The 23,141-nt window shown below is 42.1% G+C and overlaps 1 protein-coding gene across 4 annotated transcripts in view; it reads right to left on the bottom strand.

The window, feature by feature from the left end:
* NRP1 (neuropilin 1) overlaps nucleotides 1-23,141 on the bottom strand; it is a 147,682-nt gene that overhangs the window by 35,394 nt on the left and 89,147 nt on the right. For all 4 annotated transcript variants that reach the window (XM_055543737.1, XM_055543738.1, XM_055543739.1 and 1 more), the window contains exons 7-8: nucleotides 9,706-9,861; nucleotides 5,793-5,937 (exon numbers count right to left, since the gene is read on the bottom strand). In XM_055543737.1, the coding sequence (XP_055399712.1) occupies nucleotides 5,793-5,937; nucleotides 9,706-9,861 (301 nt within the window). The remainder of the gene's footprint in view (nucleotides 1-5,792; nucleotides 5,938-9,705; nucleotides 9,862-23,141) is intronic.

Raw genomic sequence — 23,141 nt, 5'->3', positions numbered from 1 at the left:
ATTTTATGTTAAATATCCAATTTTTCTGATCTCTCCAACTAGACGTGGTTTTCCTTTTCTGGGACTCTCCCTAGCTCTCCACCTGCATGTCTCAGATATGTTGACCATATTCAGTTCCTTGCGTTGCTTGCTTGCTACCTGCCTTCCCAGATTTTAAGTTCTTTGAGACTGTGAACCAAGTCATATTAAAAACTTTTCTATGAGTCCTTGTGCCCTGCTTTATCCGTGGTATTTGCTCCACAAATATTTGTTGAATGAATCAGCTTATTAACACAATAAAAGGCAGCTGCTATTCTCCCCAAGCACCCTTTCCTGTAATTCAGCCGCAGTATTTGCTTCAGGCTGGGGTCTGGAAACCAAGAATAAATTCAATGGGGATTATGAAAAGATTGACAAAAGCGATTTTACTGAGGGTCTATGAAATTATAGTGTTAAAAATAGAAGTCGAATTTTTGGTCACTGTGGTCACACCTGTCTGACTCAAAACTGACTTTTGTGAAGAAAACGTGTAGCTGGTAATCCGTACCAGATGTTACTCTTCAGAGAAAAACAAAATTAACTTGAATACTGTAAGGAGAGAAGAAGCTCTACCAGAGGAATGTCCCTTCTCTAATGCAGAGTTGCAGGGGCACGGTCCTTGCATCCACAAGCCTCCTGAGGCCAGCCTGCATCGGCCAACGCAGCCGTCCTGCAGTCAGATGGCCTCGTCCAAGATCAAGGAAGAGGCACCCTGACTTGCCTTTGACTCAAAACCAGTGACTCACTGTTAACCACGGTTAGGAGAAAGATTCCACTAACAATTCAAGGTTCGAAGGAGATGCTAGGTTCTAGCTCTGTTCATCCACAGCAGGCTGGTTCAGTGTGCCTTGGTTAAAGCCTGGCTCCATCGCACATCCTTTGGAAACAGTGTTGCCGGATTTAGCGAACAAATAATCTAAAACAGCAACACCAGAAACCCAGGGTGCCAAACTAAATTCAAATTTCAAATGACAACAAGTAATTTTTCAGTATGGTAGTGGTGGTGGTTTAGCCGCTAAGTTGTGCCAAACTCTTGAGACCCCATGGACTGTAGCCTGCCAGGCTCCCTTATCCATGAGATTTTCCAGGCAAGAATCCTGGAGTGGATTGCCATTTCCTTATCCAGGGGATCTTCCCGACCCAGGGATTGAACTCACATCTCCAGCCTTGCAGGTGGATTCTTTATGGCTGAGCTTCCACTTGGAAGCGTTTGTCCCAAATACTGAATGCGGAATATACTTACACTAAAAAATTCTTTGTCATTTATCTGCATTAAATTGAACTGGACATTCTGCATTTCACTTGGCAACCTTGTTTAAAAAACATAAAACCAATCCTAGATGGGAGGGGGAAGTGAATTTTGTGATGGGGAATTAGGTGGTTCTTTTCTTTTTGAATTGAAACACAATTGATGTACATTACATTAGTTTCAGGTATACCCCACAGTGAGTTGATATTTGCATATATTATGAGATGATTACCACTCTAAGTCTAGTAACCATCTGTCCCCATACAACGTTTTTACAATACTATTGCCCATACTCCTTATCCTGTGCAGTACATACCTGTGGCCTTATCTGGAAGTTTGTAAACTTAATTCTCTTCACCTATTTCACACACCCTCACCTCCTTTCCCCTCTGGAAGTGGTTATCTTCATTGATATTATTTTACAATAAAATCTATGAACTGAGACTTAACGGGAAAATAGAAATACTGGTAAATCAAATAGTTAACTGTTTTTCAAGGAATGAGAAGACAATAACTGCATTTGATGGGTGAACCTGAATAAGCATAATTTAATCTTCCCTGATGACTCAGAAGGTACCTATGGATGTTGGAGGGCTCGAGATCATCCTTGCAAACTCTGCTCAACACAAGCACACACCGACCTGTGCAGAAGCCCCAGTTCATTAACTTTTGGTAAACGAAAAAGCCCACATGGTCTGCAGTGTGTTCTTAGACAGCAAGGGCATCTTCACCAGTTTCTCTTTCAAAATGATGAAGCCTGCCTTGTCCAAATAATGCAAATGCTCCTCTGTGAATCACCTACAAAGCAGGATGACATGTTCCAATTCTGTTCTCCTTATCTCTCTATATGGTGACCCATTGTTGTATACTCTGGTTATTACAGGATTACTATGTTTCTAGCAAATAATTTCTGAACAGAAAAATTGGGTTAGACCTTGGGAGCTCTGGAGACTATTCTCATGGTAACTTTTAATTCAGTGTTTTTTTTTTTTTTTAATCCTGATTGAGTTGGGGCTTGCCTGCTCTAGAGGAGAGGGTCAAATTTTGCAATCCAGCCTCTTGTTTGTAGGAAAACATGGATAAAGCTTCAATTCATTAATTTGCTCATTCACTCGTAAAAAAAATAAGTGTGTCCAGTGTATTATGTTCCAGGCACACAGGACACAATGGAAAAGAAGACAAACACGACCCCTGCTTTCATGGAGCTTCCAGACCCACAGGAACCCTGCAGTCTCGTGCTTTTTTCTATCAGTCTCCACTGAGGGGGCCATGATCTCTAAAAGATAAAAATTATCTCCTCTGGTAACACTGAGCAAACACTGATATCATTGTCTCATTAGAGGTTCTGTTTGCTGGGGCCTGTTGCAGGTTCAACTGATTGAGCATCATGCACCGTTTAATATACCAGGTACTGTTTAGTGAGCACTTACTCTAAACCAAGTGTTATAAGCATCCTTTCACTTAATCTTATTACAGCTGAATCAAGTTACTCTTAGTGACCAGAAGATGGAGATCAGAGGGACCATGAGTCTTGTCCTTGGTCATTCAGTCACTAAGTGGACAGCCCGGAGTGAAGCTTGGATATGTCTATACACCTTCTCTTTGTGTGACCATCGTTATGAAGGCTGGCCTCTCTAAAAACCTGCCTTGATCAGTTATTTGGAGTTTGTAGTTGTCTTATTAGAGAAAAAGTATCCAAAACATATTAGGGGTCATGATTAAGAGGGTGGCAGTATGTAATTTGAAAAAAAAAAAAAAAAAAGAGCTACTTAAAATAATTGTAAAACAGAGCAAATCAAATGTGAAAATATTAAAACATGGTATTTCAGACATTTGTGCTGTGCTAAGTCACTCAGTCATGTCTGACTTTTTGTAACCCCCCTGGACTGTAGCCCACCAGCCTCCTCTGTCCATGGGGATTCTCTAGGCAAGAATACTGGAGTGAGTTGCCATGCCCTCCTCCAGGGCATCTTCCCAACCCAGGGATTGAACTCAGGTGTCCCACACTGCAGGCAGATTCTTTAACGTCTGAATCAATAGGGAAGCCCATGAATACTGGAGTGGGTAACCAATCCATTCTCGAGGGGATCTTCCCGACCCAGGAATCGAACCAGGGTCTCCTGCATTGCAGAAGGATTCTTTCCCAGCTGAGCTACCAGGGAAGCCCTACAGACAGCTATGTTTGCTTAAATAAGTAGGCCATTTGACTGTTTTAAAAAATCCAATAGTTTCCCTTGTTTATATATAAAGACTCATGCTCCTAGAATTATCTCTCAGGAAAATCCTTGTGAAAATGAGAAACAGCAATTCAGGCTTAAACAAGTATTTTGTTTAATCAAAAGGAGAGCCAGAAATTCAGAATTCACACTAATACATTTATGACGTTTACCTTTTTTTTTTGGTACAGTGACATGAGAATAGGTGGGAGGAATGGGACAGAAATTTCCACCCTGCCCTCAAATGGCCTTGTTTCTATGAATTTAAAAGTAGTTGCTTACATTTGTAATGCCCTGAAAATGGCCTAGAGCCTTCTCTCCTGTATCTGCTGATCAAGAATAAAGCCAAGGTTATATCTAACCCTACCCTGCCCCTTGTCTCCCTCCAAACCTCTATCCACCCAATGCCTGCCTCCAAGGCCTTGAACTTTGTAAATATTTAGATTCTAAAACAATAAACAAGTCTGTCTCTAAGATGGAAATAAATAAAATTTGGGGAACAGATCAAATGTCAGTTTTTACTTTCCAAAATGGGCTGTACTGTAAACAAATGTAATTTTTTTTTTCTCCTTAGTTAGCTTTCTTCAAATTGCTTGTCATTTCATGGAAAATTGCCCAGGTGATTTTTTTTTCCCTTCAGAAGTCAGTACTTTCCTTCTCTAAAAGTAATTGTACTAAAGAGGATAAAAATAAAAACAATAGTGTTGGCGTTGATGGAATGAGAAATTAAATGCTCTCAATATGTATACTAACATCCCATGAAAGATATTTGACAGACTTTAAACGTTATTCACTTTTAGTTACTTTGTAGTGAATAAGTTACTGATTCTGTTTTTGAAGTTTTTTTGCATTCTATGGAGGTTACATCGTACTTTTTTTAATGAAAAATTTGTAGCTTACTTACTTACAAGGAAAGGTATTTGAAATGTGCTATTTACTTCAGAAGACAGAGTAGATGTACAGGACGAGTAAGAGCAGTACTGGTTGCCATAGAAACACAGTGAGACTAACTGGATCCTTCTTCTACTTCCTGCTCCGTCCTGACCTGCCTACCTTTTTAGCCACTTAATCGCCCAGTACCTCATCTTCAACTCTCAAGTGGATATAATCCACCTACTTCTTCCAAATTTAAAAGAGACTCTTAAAGTCCTATTAACGTCAGAAGAAACAAACTCCAAAACAAGAAATATTGACAAATCGATTTCTAATATTGATGTTAGCATATGCATTCAATGAAAGATAGACATGTATTGAGCCAAAACCTAAGAGAAAGTTGTCAGGGCAGTTAGTGAGTAAAAGGAGAATAAATTAACTCCATAAATTAAACTCCTCCTGAACTGTCGCTAATGAGGTCACCTCTAGGCTTCAAGATTTAAAAGACATGTATACACTGCTGCTGCTGCTGCTGCTGCTAAGTCGCTTCAGTCGTGTCCGACTCTGTGCGACCCCATGGACTGCAGCCTACCAGGCTTCTCCGTCCATGGGATTCTCCAGGCAAGAACACTGGAGTAGGTTGCCATTTCCTTCTCCAGTGCATGAAAGTGGAAAGTGAAAGTGAAGTCGCTCAGTCGTGTCCGACTTTTAGCGACCCCATGGACTGCAGCCTACCAGGTTCCTCCATCCATGGGATTTTCCAGGCAACAGTACTGGAGTGGGATGCCATTGCCTTCTCCCATGTATACACTACCATGTGTAAAACAGATAGCTAGTGGGAAGCTGCTGTACAGTACAGGGAGCTCAGCTCCGTGCTCTGTGATGGCCTACAGGGTGGGATGGGATATATGTATACATCTAGCTGATTAACTTTGTTGTAGCAGAAACTAATACAACACTAAAGCAATTATACTCCAATTTAAAAAAAAAAGACAAAGCAGGTGAAGAACATTTCAAGCAACAGTTATATATTGTAAACCTACTAAGTACTAGTCAGTATGGAATAACCAGGAGATGGAGGATGAAAGGAAAGGTATTTGTCTTCCTGGAACCTGCCTAGTGGAAAGACACCACTTGTAAATACCTACCACATGCCAGCCTGTGTAAGCGCTTCGTATTCACGAGCTAATTCATGATCACAATAACCCTGAGTGGTGTACACCATGATGCCTGTTTTCCAGGTGAGATGACTAAGGCTTTGAAAGGTAGTAAACAGTGAGTAAGTAGGACAAGTAGGATCTGAACTCACTTTTGTCTAAATCCAAAGCATATGTTCTTAATTATCAAATGAAAATGACCAACCCCATTTATATCCAATTACTCTCCCTATATTTAAACATTGACATAGATAAAAACCAGGTGATCTTCCATCTTACCTGTTATCTTGCAGCCATAGACTTCAAATCTCATAGAGATGCCAGTTTCCCAGGTCACAGGTTTGATTCGGACAAATCGAGTGATCAGGGGTTTGGGAAAAACTCCAATCACTACATCTGTGGGGTTGGTGTTTCCATGAAAGATCTAGATGGAAGAAGAAAGAGCCCTTTAAATAACAGACATTTCAGATTAAAAACAAATGCAAAAATATTTTCACAAGTGCTTGTCAAATTGTTTACAATCTCTTCATTGTTTACCATGGTTGAGGTGGTGTTAATAACTTGTCATGTTATTTTTCCAAATGATGGCAATCAGATAAGAACCATGTCTAAGATAGAATGTTGTCCTAATCATCTATTCAGTTTTCCGAGAGGATTTTTGTTTTTTATTTGCTAAGTTGTGTCCTACTCTTTGCAACCCCATGGACTATAGCCCACTAGGCTCCCCTGCTCATTGGGATTTCCCAGGCAAGAATACTGGAATGGGTAGCCATTTCCTTCTCCAGGGGATCTTCCTGACTCAGGGATTGAACCCACATCTACTGCATTGCAGGTGGATTCTTTACCGCTGAGCCACCAGGGAAACCATATAGAATGTTGTCCTAGTCAATTTTTCTGAGAGGATAGAGCCTCTAAAAGTATTATTATAAGGATAGCATTTGTTAAAGAATACGTGCAATTATCTAAAAAAGTGGGAAAATGATTAACATTATCAAAAGAACGTACAGAATACGGTGGACATTTCATGGGAACTTTCACTGTTTTACTTTCCCAGGAATTTCCCAAAGGAGTGCTTTTTGAGTTCAATGTAGGATCTGGCTATTTGAAAATTCTAGGTTATGTTCAGCTCTAGGTCAAGGAGCTTCCTCCCTTTGAACTCCATTTCTTGATGGAAGATCTTATATCTGACATGCATGAATGACTCTAATTTTTTTTTTTGGTTGGGGGGGTGGTTGTTGGTAAAAGTATGTGTCGGTGGTCAAGATCAAAACTGAATTATACATAATATGTAATGGAGAATCAGTTTTCCCAGGGCTTCTGTTTCTTGTTTTAAAAATGAGTCATTTTCTTCTAAGAAAGATGAGGCATGTAGCTGCGGTGTAATGAGTGCCAGTCACGAACTGGTTTCCCACAAGTATCCGTGGGGGCTGCTCAGCCTGGGCATGATGCCACACAGTGTCCTCTGGTGACATCTCCGAGGAGCAGGGGGCTGTCTGCCATGTGGAGCCCTCTGCCACTCGACTTGTCTCAGGTGGGACTGAAAGCCTCCTCATCCCTGGATTTTACCCTAGCTTACAGTGGAGACAGCTGTGTAAAAAGTACCGTGTCTCAGACATAGGCCTTGTGTAGCTAGAGCACCACAGGGGCCATCAGAGGCGTAGAGACTCCCTGGCGAGTCTGCAGAGGAGGACCACCATCCCCGGGGAGAAGGAGCTTATGGGTCGGACTGAAGTTCTTATTGCATTTAGCCTAAGAGCCCTGCTCCATGGGAGGCAGTCAAGCATTTTACTAAGTCCGACGTTAGCCAGATCCCTCTCTGGAGACAATGTAGTATCGGAATTTATCCCAGCCTGTGATGGCCTTTATTTGTTTGCTGTTTTAAATGAATATGTATTTACTTAGTACTTCTGGCTGTGCTGGGTCTTTGTTGCTGCGTGGGCTTTTCTCTAGTTGCTGCTCACGGGCTACTCCTGGCAGTGTCTTCTCCTGTTTTGGAGCACCGGTTCTGGGGCCCACGGGCGTCAGTAACTGCAGTGTGTGGGCTCAGTAGTTGTGGTACCTGGGCTTAGTTGCTCTGTGGCACGTGGGATCTTAGTTCCCCGATCAGGGATCAAACCCATGTCCCCTGCAACGGAAGGTGAATTTTTAACCACTGGACTACCAGGGAAACCCTGTGATGGCCTTCAGATTTCTGTCCTACTTCAGCAAATCTCTCTGGGCAGCAATCTATGTGAATGCGTTTTTGTGTCCTGCTGAATAAGGGGACCTGCCTGAAGGGGCAGAGTTTCCCAAGCGAGTGTTTCAGGGGCCAGGGGGGTCCACTTCAGGGAGGGACCACAGGCTGGCTTACCCTGAGGACGTTTTATGTTTCCTGAAAACCAGGTGAGAACACACAAGCCACCAACAGAAAAAGGCTGCTGCATCTGTGGTCAAAGGTGGTCAAAGGCCACTGCTGCTGAGGTGCGTATGGCCAGCTCTCCCCAAGGAACGGAGGGAAGGGGCATGCTGAAAGACCCCAAAGTACAGAGCAAGGCAGCAAGAGCTGGACTCCGGGTGGATGTGGGGATTCCATTCAGGTTCAGTGAAAGGGCTCACACACACACCCAGTCTTTCCTGACCTTTTATTCTTTCTGCCTCCTATTCCAGAGCCCCTCTGTGTGCCAAGGTGACACTGATTGTGAGCTGTGTCCACGTCAGACACCCCCATGGCCCCAGTGCACTCTCCACACCCACATGCGGACACCTGTGGGCCACGCTGAGGAGGGGACTTGGATAAAGAGCGCTCACTGATTAAAGAGGCGGCCTGAGAGCTGAGTCAGCCCTCCCCACTCCCTCCGGGTTCTTCTGTTGTCGGTGTGTCCTTGGCATTAGTGCTTTTTCATTTGTGTGAAACTAAAGCAGGCCTTCAAAAAAATGACTCCAAAACAAAAACAAGCCATGACACTCAGGGTCAGAATGTACTCAGTGGATCTGCACCAATAGTGACTGTGAGGGATTTTTTCCCAAGATGCAGGATCCGCTGCATGTCCTCTAGGGCAGGACAGCGGCCTTGAGCTGGCCGCTCCACAGAACTTACCTCCCTCAGACGGCTGCATCTCTATGGCTGCAGCCTTCCTGCCTGCCCTAAGTGAGAGTGGCAGCTTTGCAGCTAGTCAGAGGGTAGTTTTTTCTTTCTTTCTTTTTTTCGGGCATGTGGGATCTTATTTCCCCAACCAGGGATCGAACCTGTGCCCTCTGCATTGGAAGCTCAGAGTCTTAACCAGTGGACCACCAGGGAAGTCCCTCAAAGTGAGGAAGGCCCTCTCATTTCACACCAAGGAGGCCTTTCTCAGTTCCAGACCCAGAAGGAGACATTTAAGCCCATACATGCTCCAAAGAGAGACAAGGACATGTTAATTGTCTCTTCTGGAACCCAGAACTCCAAATTACCTGGATCTTTGCTCTCATTCTCATCAATTCTGCATGTTTCACTCAGCCTCCAGGGCAAGCTTTTAATTTTGGGGAAATGGCAAGCACGAGCTCTCAGTAATCTCTTGATTAGTAATTCAGAGCAAGCATAACTTCAAATAAACAGCAGGCTGAGAAAAACATCTCAGCTCCAAATAATTCAGGACAGAGCGCCCGGGGGACAGGGCACTGTGTGGCCTCCTCAACAAAAAGCAGTGAGGAGGTGGCATGCCATTCGTGGGATCTGAGAGAACACCTTTAGTTCTGTTCATTTGCACAGAAGCAGCCAAACTCACTTGTAAATTAGTTTGTGAGGCGCAGAGGGTAGATGAAAAGGAGTCTTCTAAAACCAGCCCATTACAGAGAGGAAGAAAGAATTAATCTATGAAAGAGAATGAGGAAACACGGGGAGAAAGACAAAACAAAACAACTCCAAGGGTTCTAAGGGGACGGTGTTTATCCTATGCATAGTCCATGTCCCCGTGGGAGGTTTAAAGCGATTCTTGAGTCTGACTTAATTTGGCTGGTATTGACTTTTCTTGGAAACATCCGTATAATTTCCTTTCGGCTTCTGGATCTGGGAACATGAGACCCCTTGGTCAGATTTAAACTTCTAATTGCACTTTTCATTTTAAATCAATTCAAAAATAAGCCAGGCCAGACAGCAAGCTCCCAAACAAACAAGTAAAAATTGATCATCCATTTCAAAGACTGAATTAGCGGAGGAGGAGGCAGGCAAACTTACAACAGGTTTATTTCCTTCTTTAATGGTGATCCAGTCTTCTCCGTTGGAGCTAATGTCTATTCTGTAAGTTTTGACGTAGTATTTCTTCCTGGTTTCCTTTGAAATGGCTCCCTGCGTCCCAACAGCTGTGACATAGCGCAGAAGGCCCAGGTCTACCTACAAGACAATACAGCCTGATCAGTTGCCCATCCTGATACCTCTGTAATGTGGAGCGTCTTTTCCTGCGGAGACCACGATGTAGTCTTCCTCCATCTGGGGTCAACACACTCTAGTTCCAACAGCCCCAAGAAAGCCTCTGATATGGTAAGACAGACACTGCCCTAAGCTGGCAACCACCAGGGGGAAGAGAACTTTCTCATCCTTGCAACCAGCAACCAAGATGGCTTGATCCTTGGAACAAAAGAGAAAACCAGGACCAATATCATATCACTGTATTTTCTAAGAGATTAATGATACGTTCTAAACAGCACATTAATAAATGTCATTTTACAAACAGAAAACCAAGACAAACAAGATAAGCTCCCCTCCTGGTTATGGAGAAACCTGGACTAGAACTTGAGTCTCACATGGTCCCATTTCCCATTGCTCTGCAGCAACCTCCCTCCTTCTAAATAGGATGTGGACTGGAACCATCCTGACTCTGAAGACCCTTGTGCATGCTGTGCTTTGGGAAACGGGCCATAGATTTGTAATCTGGAATGGCCAGATTGTATTTCTGTATAACACAGAGATTTAAAGAAACGAAGCACAAATATTTGGCAAAATATTTCATAATGTTCACAAAAAGTAATTGCATGTTACAACTGATTAACACTAACAAGATATTTCAACAGTATATTCAGTAGTAAGAGGCTGTTTCCCCCGAAAATGGTGACAAAAACAAAAACAACTCCCCCCAAACCCTAAGCCCACCCCCTTCCCCAAATGCAACTTCCGCATCCCGCTTTCCAGTTGCTACATGACAACCCAATTCTAAGGAAACAATATTTCAATTAACCCTCCAGTGCCCATGGGCCATAAACACCTAAACAATTTCCATTTTATGTACAACCTGTCTCCTGAAGAATGGCTATTGTCTTCCCCAAATTGCTTTTTCCTGAAGGCCCTTGGAGCAGTTAAATCAACATGTTGCCAATACCTTCAAAACGGAACCAAGACCAAATACAGCAACAGCCCCTCCACGGAGAAGCCAACTTGGACACACACAATTCAACAATAGGAGATTTCATCTAAAAAGGAAGGGGATACTATTCAGTGTAAAACAATCTTTATTTCATTATCCTGATTTTAAAGATGTAAAGTCCAGGCTCAAAATGCTTTTACCAGGTTTAAAAGAAAAAAGGAGCAAGCCTTTACTAGAAATACATATTTTTAAGATGATAATGGTAGATATGGTCTAAATCTTAACAAATAAGTACTTATCCAACATATTTTTACTAAGTGCCTAAACTTGCTAACTGAAATTTGCATTTTTTAACTCTAACACTTTGTATGAATTTGTGTACACATTTCAAAAATGGGAGGCAGCCCCCGTTTACCAGATTTAGCCAATAAAAATACAAAATATTCAGTGAAATCTGAATTTCAGATGAATAGCAAATGTTTTTAAAATAAATACATCCCATGCAGTATTTGGGACATTCTAACAACAGGTTCATTGCTTACTTGAAGTTCAAATTTTACTGGGTGTTCTTTTCTGAATGTGATCTGGCAACCCTAAATCTAACTCTGTTCTGAACAAATAATCAGATGATCTTAGGTTGCTGCAAAAACTCACTAATTTCTTAATGCTGCAACTTGAAAGTTAATGGCTACTCTAGACATGGATGCACTGAACAATTTCAACTGTTCTCAAATGCTCTCAGAACACTTAGGGCTTTACTAACTGTCCACTGAGTCACGCCCTCATGCCCAATACCCAATCCACTTCAACCTGAAGAGCCCTTAAAACCTTGACTTTCAAGGGACCGTGAAGCAGAGCTGTGCAAATAAACTCAGTCAAACCTACAGATGGGTCTTTGGTTTGGAAATGATTAACTTCCCAAGAGTGCATATGCAGCTTAGGCTGATTAGGAAGAGCTCTAGAACTTCATGCTCTGGTTGTCCTTTTCCTATTTTTAAAATTTTGTTCTTAGGATAAGATAAGAAGTTAACTGGTGGTCAACTAGAAGAATCCTAGCACTAGAAACAACCGACTTTAAAGGAAGGATCTATTGACTGGAATTAACCTGATGCCCAATGCAAGAGATGTCCAAAGTCCCAAATCGAAAGGCCCTAAAGCATGTGCATGAATCACTCATAAAGAAGAAAAGATATGTTCTTTTCTTAACAGCAATGAAATGCATTCACAACCTCCCATTGTAATTGCATGAGGTTTCCATGGAATGCTTTCAAACTCTGCAGATTCTCTTACTTACTGCACTGGGATACTTGAAATTTCATTTAATTTTTCTTTCTAACATTACTGCCACTGGGTTTAGAAAGAATGAATGACAACCAAATAATTATAGCTGGGACTTGAACCATTGCAAATAAAACTGAATGGTACCCAGAACTCTAACAAGACACAGCCCAGTACTGGAAACTCTCACTTGCAACACCATGAGCTTCTGGTAAATCCTTTTTCCCTGGGGACCTTTGTGGACTGCCCTAAAAGCGACTCTCAGTGACTGAGAGTTTGGAAGGAGATAGATAACTATCAGCCTCAGAAGCTCCACTGCTCACTCTGCAGGTATCTGTAGGGAGACCCAGAAGGACTTACTGGGTATTTACACCTTTTTTAGTGTTGAAGCTATCTTTGCTAATCATGACATTGCTTTGACGTACCTTTTTATTTATGGGCTTCCCTAGTGGGTCAAAGGGTAAAGCATCTGCATGCAATGTGGGAGACCTGGGTTCGATCCCCAGGTAGGGAAGTTCCCCTGGAGAAGGAAATGGCAACCCACTCTATTACTCTTGCCTAACATTCTCAGGGTCGAAACCATCTCTGCTAATCATGACGTTGCTGTGATCTACCTTGTTATTTCTTATGGCTATGCTGCACAGCATGTGTGATGGTAGTTCCCTGACCAGGGATCGAACCTGCACCCTCTGCATTGGAAGCATAGCATCTTAACCATTAGACCACCAGGGACGTTTGAGATTTACCTTTTCAGTTTCACCTGCTACATCCACCTCCCTTCAATGTATCTTTCAGCCACATCAAGCATTTCTTCTTCCAAAAGATATGCCTTTCCTGCCTTTGCACCTTCACATATAAAGTTTTCTTGACTTAAAAGGACTTAAAAGGACATTTCCTCTTTTCTTTGACATGGCTGTTTCCTCTTTTTGGCCTGGTAGGCAGAATAAGTCAGAATTGATGCTTTTGAACTGTGGTGTTGGAGAAGACTCTTGAGAGTCCCTTGGACTGCAAGGAGATCCAACCAGTCCATTCTGAAGGAGATCAGCCCTGGGATTTCTTTGGAAGGAATGATGCTAAGGCTGAAACTCCAGTACTTTGGCCACCTCATGCGAAGAGTTGACTCATTGGAAAAGACTCTGATGCTGGGAGGGATTGGGGGCAGGAGGAGAAGCGGGTGACAGAGGATGAGATGGCTGGATGGCATCACCGACTCGATGGACATGAGTCTGAGTGAACTCCAGGAGTTGGTGATGGACAAGGAGGCCTGCGATTCATGGGGTCACAAAGAGTCGGACACGACTGAGTGACTGAACTGAACTGAACTGAACCTCAGGATGTTTAGTGCAAAGCTCAGTTCTCCATCTCTCAAGTCAATATATTGTGTTTTTCCTATACTTGCATCCAGACCTTTAAGATTTCTTATAAGGAGTATCTGTTTTTCTATCTAGAAAAGTGATAGATGTCTATTAAAAATTCCTAAGATACAGAAGAGACTAAAGAAGAAACTGCAATCTCAATAAGACCACCAATAGGAAATAACCACTGAAAGTAGTCTACCAGAGTTTTTTTTTTTTTTTTTTCCTTATGCAAAATATATGTGACAATTGTGTATATGTTTTGTTATTACTGGGTTGATCAAAACATTCATTCAGGTTTTTAACCCAAAAAAACTTTTTGGTCATCTCAATACAAGGTCATATTACCTCTATGTTTGATAACCTGTTTTTGTTTAGTTTTATGGATATTTTCCATGGCAAAAATATTTTTCTATACCATCAGTTTCAATGGCTTCATGGTATTGGTTGTAACAATGCCATTGGTTGTAACATCATCTGTTTAATCAGTATGCTGCCTGTGAACATTTCTACTCCCCTTGATTGATATTTACCCCGTGAACACTTAGTATCAACTTTCCACTAAGTTCTGTATTAAATGATGAAGATACAAAGAGAAGCAAGAATGGGAGACACAAACAAGATTACAGGATGGGCCAGTGCATGGAGGAAGGGAGCTAGGGAGCTGGAGACATCTCACAGTTGACTTCCATGTCTAAGACACCCACAGAAGGATGAATGGTAGGAACTTACAAGGGGACAAAAAAGGGAGAGAATATTCTAGAGAAAAGGAGGAATGGGAAGGGCAGAGGCAAGGGGAAGGAAATGAATGAATGAAATAACATCACTAAACAACCTAGCATGTTTCTTTCTCATCCCTATAGATATTATTTGTCAATAAATGGATTGCTCTCTAAAGAGATTGTTCTCTGCTCATTTGGAAGCCCAAAGAAGCAGTTGTCATGAATACTACTCAAAATCTGGCCATCCTCTTGGTGGGTTAGCTTTCTGAATTCTGATGAGCTCGCCCCAACCTCACAGTCTAACAGACAAGATTGGCGACCCAAGACAGGCAGCTGAAAAGATAGATACAACCCCAGAAGTTCTAAACAATGGCAACCCTCTGTGTTTTGGAGGGTTCATCGTCCTAAACAATATTTCCTTTCTTTCCGTAAAAATTTAGACACACAATAACCATAATTAACCTGCTTTCCCTAAATCCAATCAGCCCTGTTCCCATCACCATTTTCTTATTTTAAAAAGAATGCCATTGTTTCACAGCTGCTTTATTTTTAGTTGGAAGATGGGTGTGATTTCACATCCTAGTTTGATGTACTCCTGTTTAACATGAAGGGTGATGTTGAGGGGATGTGATGATGGGGGGTGTAGCCAGAGCTGCACATCAAATGCCTTCACTAGAATTGTGGAAAGTCTCACTCCGTGTGTGTGTGTGTGTGTGAGACAAACATAAACATCTGGTATTTATCTGATGGTCTGTAGGCGATTTGACAGAAGTTTCCCAAACTCCTTTGGAGTTCGAGTGGCCACTCTCTGAGTTAGCTTATCACCATTAGCAGAAGTGACCCAGTATGACATCCTGTTTCCAATATAAATATAAAAGTCTAACACTGCCAGGAGAATGTCTACACCCACATCTTCTTTTCACTGTGCTCCCCACGCAAAGAGAAGACACAGCTAGACACAGTGGAGGAAAGCCCCCCTTTTATTCTGGGTGGGGAGAAGTGAATTAGTAAAAGAAAACAGCCATCCTCATCCCCTTCCGGGGGCGGGGGATGGTGTCCTACAGCTCCTGTGGATGAACTCCCCACCCTAACGCCCTCTTCCTTGTAAGATGTCTGCAGGTATTAACCCACATGCACTTTATGGCCATAGCATTGTCTTAGTAATGACAGGAAACACATTCCCCAGATAAAAAGAAGTCAGGAGAGAGACACATTTTACTGGGAATCACTTGAGGACAGAGGGCACGTTTTTAGCATCATGCAGTAAATCATCATGCAAACCTCTGCAAACTGCTGGTCAAACACCAGCATGCAGCCTCCCAGCCATGCAACAAATATCGTTGCTTCCTACAATAATACATAACCAGCTACGCGTAACATCAGAATGTGGAAAGCCTCATTTCTAAAATGAAAATCTGTCTTGCTCAATAAAATACTGTCCCTTGAGCGAGCATTGGCAAGGGAGTGTTTCCCGGTGTTTAACATTCCCAAGACAGGTCTGTACAAGAGCCTGAAAAAATAAAAGACAAAGAATGGAAGTCTGATTAAAAACAGGAAAAATACTTTTTTTGATGGGGGGAGGTGGAGTATGTTGGGTTCTTTTTAGAGCATCTCCGATGACTCAAAGAGCTGTTTAATTCATCATTAGACACTACAAGCTAAAGAAAATACTTTTAAGCAATTGTCTCATTTCCTCAGATAACACATATGCTTTCTGATAATGCCTGAGCATCTGAACATGGATGCTGTTCCAGGATCTTGGAGCTTAATTCACAGCACCTGATCACCGCATTCCTTGACTTGGGACTTTAGACTTTTTACAGTTATGAAAAGGCATACAATCGTTTTACAGTTGGTGACAGGATTCTCTCTTTATGTATTTTTTCATGATTACTGTGTTACATAGGGAAAAAAAACCCTGATGACTAAAATTACCATTATTAATGGAAAATTTACAGGGTAACTCTTCTGTGTCAGGCGTCTTTGTCCTCCGTCCTCAGTTGCTTTAGTCATGTTCGACTCTTCATGTTCGACTCTTTGCAACCACATGGACTGTAGCCTACCAGGCTCTTCTGTCCATGGATTCTCCAGGCAAGAATACTGCAGTGGGTTGCCATGCCCTCCTTCAGGGGATCTTCCCAACCCTGGGTCTCCTGCGCCTTGGAGACCGCGTTGCAGGCGGTTTCTTTACTGCTGAGCCACTGGGGAAGCCTATCAGGCATCTTATTAAGGGTTAAACTTAGATACATTATCTCTTCAGCTCTCAACAGTCATACAAGGAAAAGGTTTTGTGGACAAAGGAACTGAGAAACAAAGTATATGAGTTCCTTGTTCAGAGTCACACACATGTTAGAGACCGATCCAGATAAACCTCTCACTCCCGATCAGATTGGTGGCCCATGTACTTGTCACCACCACACCCATGCTCCACCTCAGCTCCTGTCTTCAAAACCACAATTATCAAAAGTTAATTTAGAATTTCTTAGTAAACAAAAATTAAATCTTGTAGTTATTCTTTCTGCAAATTCAATATTTTTGCATTATTATGGAGACTCTAAAACCATTTATGATTACTTTGACTCCATCGAACATTTACCTTGACTACTGGAAAGCAAAATTTTGCAAATGACTCACTTATGCTGTTGAAAAGCAAGACGGTGGTGATGGATCATTTTTCGCAAAAGATGAGAAAACATTTTAAAATTCTGGTAAAAAATACCAATATCCAAGAGCATGAAAAGTGTAATGCAGAAAGAACCTCACCAATTTTCTTTTCTCATCTTAATTGCTTGAATTAATTTTTTTTCCAGAAAGGAAAGCATTTTGCTGGGTGGAAACAAACTACCGGTTGCAACAAAACCAGTGTTGGTAGGAAAACAATCCCGGGGGAGTGGACAGATGGAGTTTCCTCTCCAAAGACTTGAGTCAACCAGCTAGAATAACACTAGATAAGGCTGCACAGCTCAGATGCAGCCCAAAGGCTGGCTTCCCTGATACTACTGTGCATATCGCAAAAGAACAAGGAAGGGGCAAGAGAAATGAAGCCTCCAAACAAGGGCTCACCTCCATCTCCTTTGGCTGATAAAAGAGATCATGCTATTGGGCGCTCCACTTGTACGCTGTACGCTGGCATATCCTTTCATTTTCACAAATATATATATCTACATATATATATTTGCAGAAACCAGAAGCAATGAATTAAAAAAGGACTATTTGGGGGGACTTCCCTGGCAGTCCAGTGGTTAAGACACTGTTCTTCCACTGTAGGCGGCATGGGTGCAATCCCTGGTCGGGGAACTAAGATCTTACCTGCCGTATGATGCAGCCAAAACACAGAAAAAAAAAATACATAAAAAAGAAAATTGGAATTCTGGTATGTACTTGGAACTGGAGCTCCATCTGGTTCTGTTTGAAGAGTAAGAGCTGCTGTAGCTGTTAGAACTGACAAGGGGCATGGTAGGAGGAAAGGAAAGGGACTCGATGTAACAGGTTAATACTCCAGGGTCCCCACTAGAGACATTTCCAGAACCCAGCTACTCAAATCACTCCCACATGGAAACCAGGAGGATGCTGCTCTGGGAGGGGACAGCCAGGAGGGTCCACATCTCCTCAGAGTGTCAGCATTTCAAAGATGTTGAGGAGAGCAGGCCACAGGACTATGATGCCCACGCCTGAACATGCTCAGCTTCATGGATGACACATATTTAAGACAAATATGGGAGGTGTGTGTCTTCACACACTCCTTGCAGAATCTGAGGGTTCTTTTCCCCCTTCTATACTCTCTAGAACAGACATAATTGTGTTCATAAAAATCAGACAAGTCTTCCATTAGAATTCCTCAGTTACTCACTAAGTCTGCAAAATCTGGTTGTCAGGAGGCAGTATATATTTTGATAACAAAGGCGGCGAGAATGAGATCGTATGAACTCATTGTTCATATAGACCTTAGGATACAAGTGATCAGCATCAAAGACAACTGGAAACTGCTATGCAGAGTTAAGGAGAAAGGCTGATTGAATGCCTAGACTTTGGGAAAGATTGTTTTATATTTTTTAGACAAACACCAACCCAAGAACTCTGTTCCTGCTTAAAGTGAAGAAGATTCCTTACTGCAGCACCAAGTTCACTTTCAGATGGGGACCTCGGAAACTTTTAGTAGCTTGGTCAAGACGACTCTTAGATTGTGCCCTCTTCCAGCTTAGATACTTGGGAGTTGCTGCTGGATGGTAAAAGACTCAAGGGCTTAATATTTTTAATTAACATTTTTTGAGTGCTTATTTGTAAGTTACATTAAATGGAAACCCTGAGCCTAATCCTTTGATCTGGAAAGAGGATAAGCACTCAGAACGAAACAAATGTAATCCCTAGAAACTTGGTTAAGAATTTAACCTACAAACTGTATAGCAAAAGCTGCTTAACAGAAATGTCTTAAGAAAGAAAACTAAGTATGCTGCAATTAAAAAAAGTTGCAATCATCCTCAAATATGTATAAACATGATGCAGATCTAGTTAAATGTTTCATAGGACTCATATCATGGGCTCTTGCTAGAAGGTTCACTCAGCAAAGATTTGGCAAGCATTTCCTACATGGAGGAATAGGCCGGCTTAGGCTCTCCTGATATAACTTTGGCTTTATCCATCAATTGTTAATTGTAATACTCATGAAAACTAGGAAAGCATTCTCCTAGTAGAAGGCTTACTGGGCAGGAATCACTTGGGGTTGGTAGGCAAGAGCAAACTGATGGGTTAAGTGGAATGGATCCAGTTGACTTCATCCATCGACGTCTCGTGAGACCAAGCAGACTGTGAACAGATCTCTGGCCTCTGACATCTGTCTCGACCAAAACAAAGAGGGTGCAGTAACGGAGGAATAGATAAAGGGGGGTCCAGAAGACAACCGCTTTAAAACGTAATAGCAGAATCTATGACCTCCGCACATAACTTCAGTAGGACTGTATTATGTACACAAAGCATTTATTATTGCTTTTTTTTTAATTATTAAAAACATTTTGTGCAAACTATAAATGGATATATGGAGCTAGGGTACAAGTCCACACGGATGTGTCTTAAAGCCCAATAATGGTGCTTCACACATCATAGATGCTTAAACTGAAAGTGTGAAATTAAAGTAAACTGAAGGATACCAAGGGTCCAGATAAAAACAATTAATCCATTAAATCCAACAGATATTTATGGTATGCCAGGCTCGGGAAGCAAGCAGGCCTACACAGAAAAAAACGACAAGACTGAAATAAAAACTGCCACCGTGACCACAGATGAGTCATTGTGAGGTTCAGAAGATGGCTATGGGCACAAGGGGAAAGTTCAGGCTTTATGGAATAGAGGTCATCTGAGTCATTCAAACTGGACTTCACGGGATAGGATAAGATTTTGGCTGGAAGGGGCCAGGGTTGATGAGCTAAAAGCAGAGGGCACAGGAAAAAAAAATCCTACCCAACTGCCTATATTTTAAAATATCTGATATGATGAACATTTTCCTCCTGTCTAGTATCTCTTGGCAAAAGTCCTTTAGAGAGCAAAGCAAAGTGTCCTCCCCATCCCCAACCTCCAATACACACCCTCCTTGCAGAGGCCTTCATGGAATCCAGTCATCCCCACCAGCAAGTGCTGGGTGGGTAACAGAGAGACCATGCAATCTTGTTTGTAATTAAACTTTCAGCTCACGACCATGCACTGCACTGCTGAGATAATTCTGCTAAAATGTTTGCTTTTACTACTTCTGGGAATCCAGGCATTCCTGGGAATAAGACCTAACGCTCAGCCCGCATGAGTCAGACCCTTCTCTCCTAAACCTCTGGGCATGCTGTCCAGCCCTACCCTCTGTTTATATCTACATTTGAAAGAAAACACCTCAATGAAATGGCATCAAAACTGCGTGATGTTTTCTGCAGGGATCCACACTGCTGTCAAAATGACACTGTTGTTCCTCAAACCAAAAGGGCCACGAGTTGAGATCCTGAGCTTACAGTGGTGGGTATTTCTGTGTCTCACATCCTTTGAGCTGTGGAGGGAAGTTGGTGACTGGAGTTTCTTCTTTTATCACACAAATAAGTGCTAGGTACTTGGATGCAAGAGTCTGAAGGTTACCAAACTCCTGCCCTCTTGTCAGCGAGGGAAAAAGTCGAGTAGACAAGAACTCTCTCTACAGAGAGAATTGGTCGCATTAAATATCCTCAGTGAATGCTAGGGCTACAGGGAAAATATCTGGGTGATACAGGCAACACATGTTGGCAAAAAAGCACAGGCCCCAGGAGAACCTCTGTGGCTCTGACTGTAAGGAGTGACCTGGAGGATGTTAAGCAAGCTAATTAGTCATGCCAAGCTGTGGTCTCCTCCTCCCTCCAACAAAAATACTAATGCATAGCCCATTTGGTTATTTTTCCTGGTTATTATAAGAGTCATAGTGATGCATTGCTACACACATTAACCATAAGAAAGTGACCCTAATATTTTTTTTCCCCTAGTCATTTGAGTAATTGGAGTGTGTGCATGTGTGTATGTATGTGTGTGTGTGTGTGTGTGTGTGTGTGGTTTTGCCTGAAGCAGCTAGGTGGGCTTCCCAGATGGTGCAGTGGTAAAGAATCTGCCTGCCAATGCAGAAGACGCAAGAGACATGAATTCAATCCCTGAGTTGGGAAGACCCCCCTGGAGGAGGGCATGGCAACCCACTCCATTTTTATTGCCTGGAGAATCCCCATGGACAGAGAAGCCTAGTGGGCTACAATCCATGGAGGCTGTAGTCCGTGGGGTTGCAGAGTTGGACCCAACTGAGCGCATGTGCGTACACACACACACACACACACAACTATATTGTAACTTTTTTGAAAGAGGGAAAAAACCCTCTTTAATTTTAAATTCATCTGTCTTGAACAGCAGAATCCCATCCTTAGCAAATGCTCAATACACATTTGCTGAATTTAAACACAATGCTGTGTCAGTTTAACATTGCTGGCAAGACCTGAAATGCCTTTCTTCAAGTCAATGTTAGCATTTGAGCAACCAATTTGTCCTCTTAAGTTGAGGAATATGACTATCCTTATCTTGACGTTTAAACCGCAAATATTAAAACTACTCATAGAATTTCCAGTCCTTTGAAAAGTTCACCACTTAAAGGGAGGGTCTGCTAAGTGACGAATTTCATTGGCTAGGTCCATGTCACATGAAGGGTTCCTTTTTATTTGTTTCTCAAAAGAACTCTCAGTAACTTACTAAGTGTCCCTCCTCCCAGAATTTACCCTAAAGGACAACAGGGCTTAAATCTGTTTTTCACCGTATCTATCATTCTCTCCAACCTCTTCTCAACCTTTTCATTTTAGAGCCAAGTTATTGGCAATCATGACATCCACAAGATATTTACGGATTGGATGTATATGGTATCTTAGACTTTTCTGAGACCCTTTCTGTATTTTAGAAAAAGTAATCACATCAACATTTCATTGTCTAACTGTAGGTCTTCAAGTCTTCACCTGCTTAACATGTGATCTTCATAGGATATTGTCCCTGTAAGTTTTGTGTGGCTGGGAAATGAATGCAGGTTTCAGGCCTTATGTGATCTTTGTGTTTGTCTCATGGTCTCTGAGAAGCAGCCCCATGGAAGAAGCATTGATGCTGGCTCTGAATCAAGGCCAGGCCACATAACACCTTTCCACGATGCAGTAACCTCAGTTATGCACACGTACATCTTTCCAGTCTATCAGTCTATCTCTTAAAGAGATTATTAAACCTTAAATAGGTACAGGTAAGATCTATTTCTGTTTCAAAACCGGTTGTATGCTACCCACACAATTTTAATATCTTCAGTATTGGGGAGATTTCAAATCACTTAAGATCAACACACATCTGTTCTTAGATAGCATCTATTTCAGCACAAACAAAGTGACTTGTTTATCATCAGTTTCTCAGTAAGTCATACCTTTAATTTTTCTCCCTCCTTCTAAAAGGCTTGGTTTCAAAAACAAACACAAGGGTGAATTTTTGGAAACTAAAGACTTGCAGATGGGGGCAATGGTCTAACTCAGCCTCTTGGCCTATAAACTTTGACAGCATCCTTTTACACCGACTTTCCGTGTATTTCTCAGGCATCTAGGTGGGCCTCTCAGGCTAATGAGAGTTTTATGTGCTGATGGGGAATCTGGACATGCAGGTGTCCAAGAAAACTTCTCTATTTGGTGTTAAAAATCCTGCAAGGAGTTGACGGGATTACCGAGATTAAAGTCGGTCACCCGCCAAAACCCTTTATAATGAACACTGCCCCAGAGACAGGAGAAGAGACGAAGAACAGGCTGCCGAGGTGCAGCTGGTTGTCAGAAACTGTATATAAACTGTAGGTCTCTGAAGGGGTGTCAGTCATTCCTGAGAACAGATGAAATGAACTTCACGATTTAATATTTGGCTCACAGTATTTTCCCTATTTGGAAGCTTACTATTCAGCCAGGAAGTGTAGACTGACTTTTTTTTTTTTTTGAAGATGACTTATAAAGGAGGTGGGAAAGCCTTGGAATAATACATTTTCAAAGAATTACTGTCTAAGAGAATCATCTGTAACTACCATTCACAGGTGATGTTCTATAGTAATGGATGAAGCAGAGACCAGCCCCATGGCAGGAGAAGAGCTGAAAAGTTGGAAAAATGTGGATGGAGGTGGGTAACCAAGGCAAAAGAGGAGAAACCTTTTGTGCTCTGAAGACTTGCTGCTTTGCCATCCATATGCAGTCAAGGAACAGAACTGCAAATTCTTTTAATGTTCTGAAAAAAAAAATCTGTCTGTAGTAATTTCATGCATTTCAAGCCTGGGTCATGAGGTGGGAAAAGTGTATCTGCCTGTCTACTTTCAAACTACAGGAGAAGAAACACAGATGTTCCACTAAACACATCACTTCGTGCTCTTCCCCCTCTAGCCCTGCCCAGAGTCCTTAACATGATGGGAACTGTGACTTG

This window comes from Bubalus kerabau, chromosome 13 (genome assembly GCF_029407905.1).
Source record: "Bubalus kerabau isolate K-KA32 ecotype Philippines breed swamp buffalo chromosome 13, PCC_UOA_SB_1v2, whole genome shotgun sequence".
NCBI classification, from domain to species: Eukaryota; Metazoa; Chordata; class Mammalia; order Artiodactyla; family Bovidae; genus Bubalus; species Bubalus kerabau.
The sequence above is the reverse complement of the archived record's forward strand: the minus strand, read 5'-3'. Positions and strand labels throughout refer to the sequence as shown.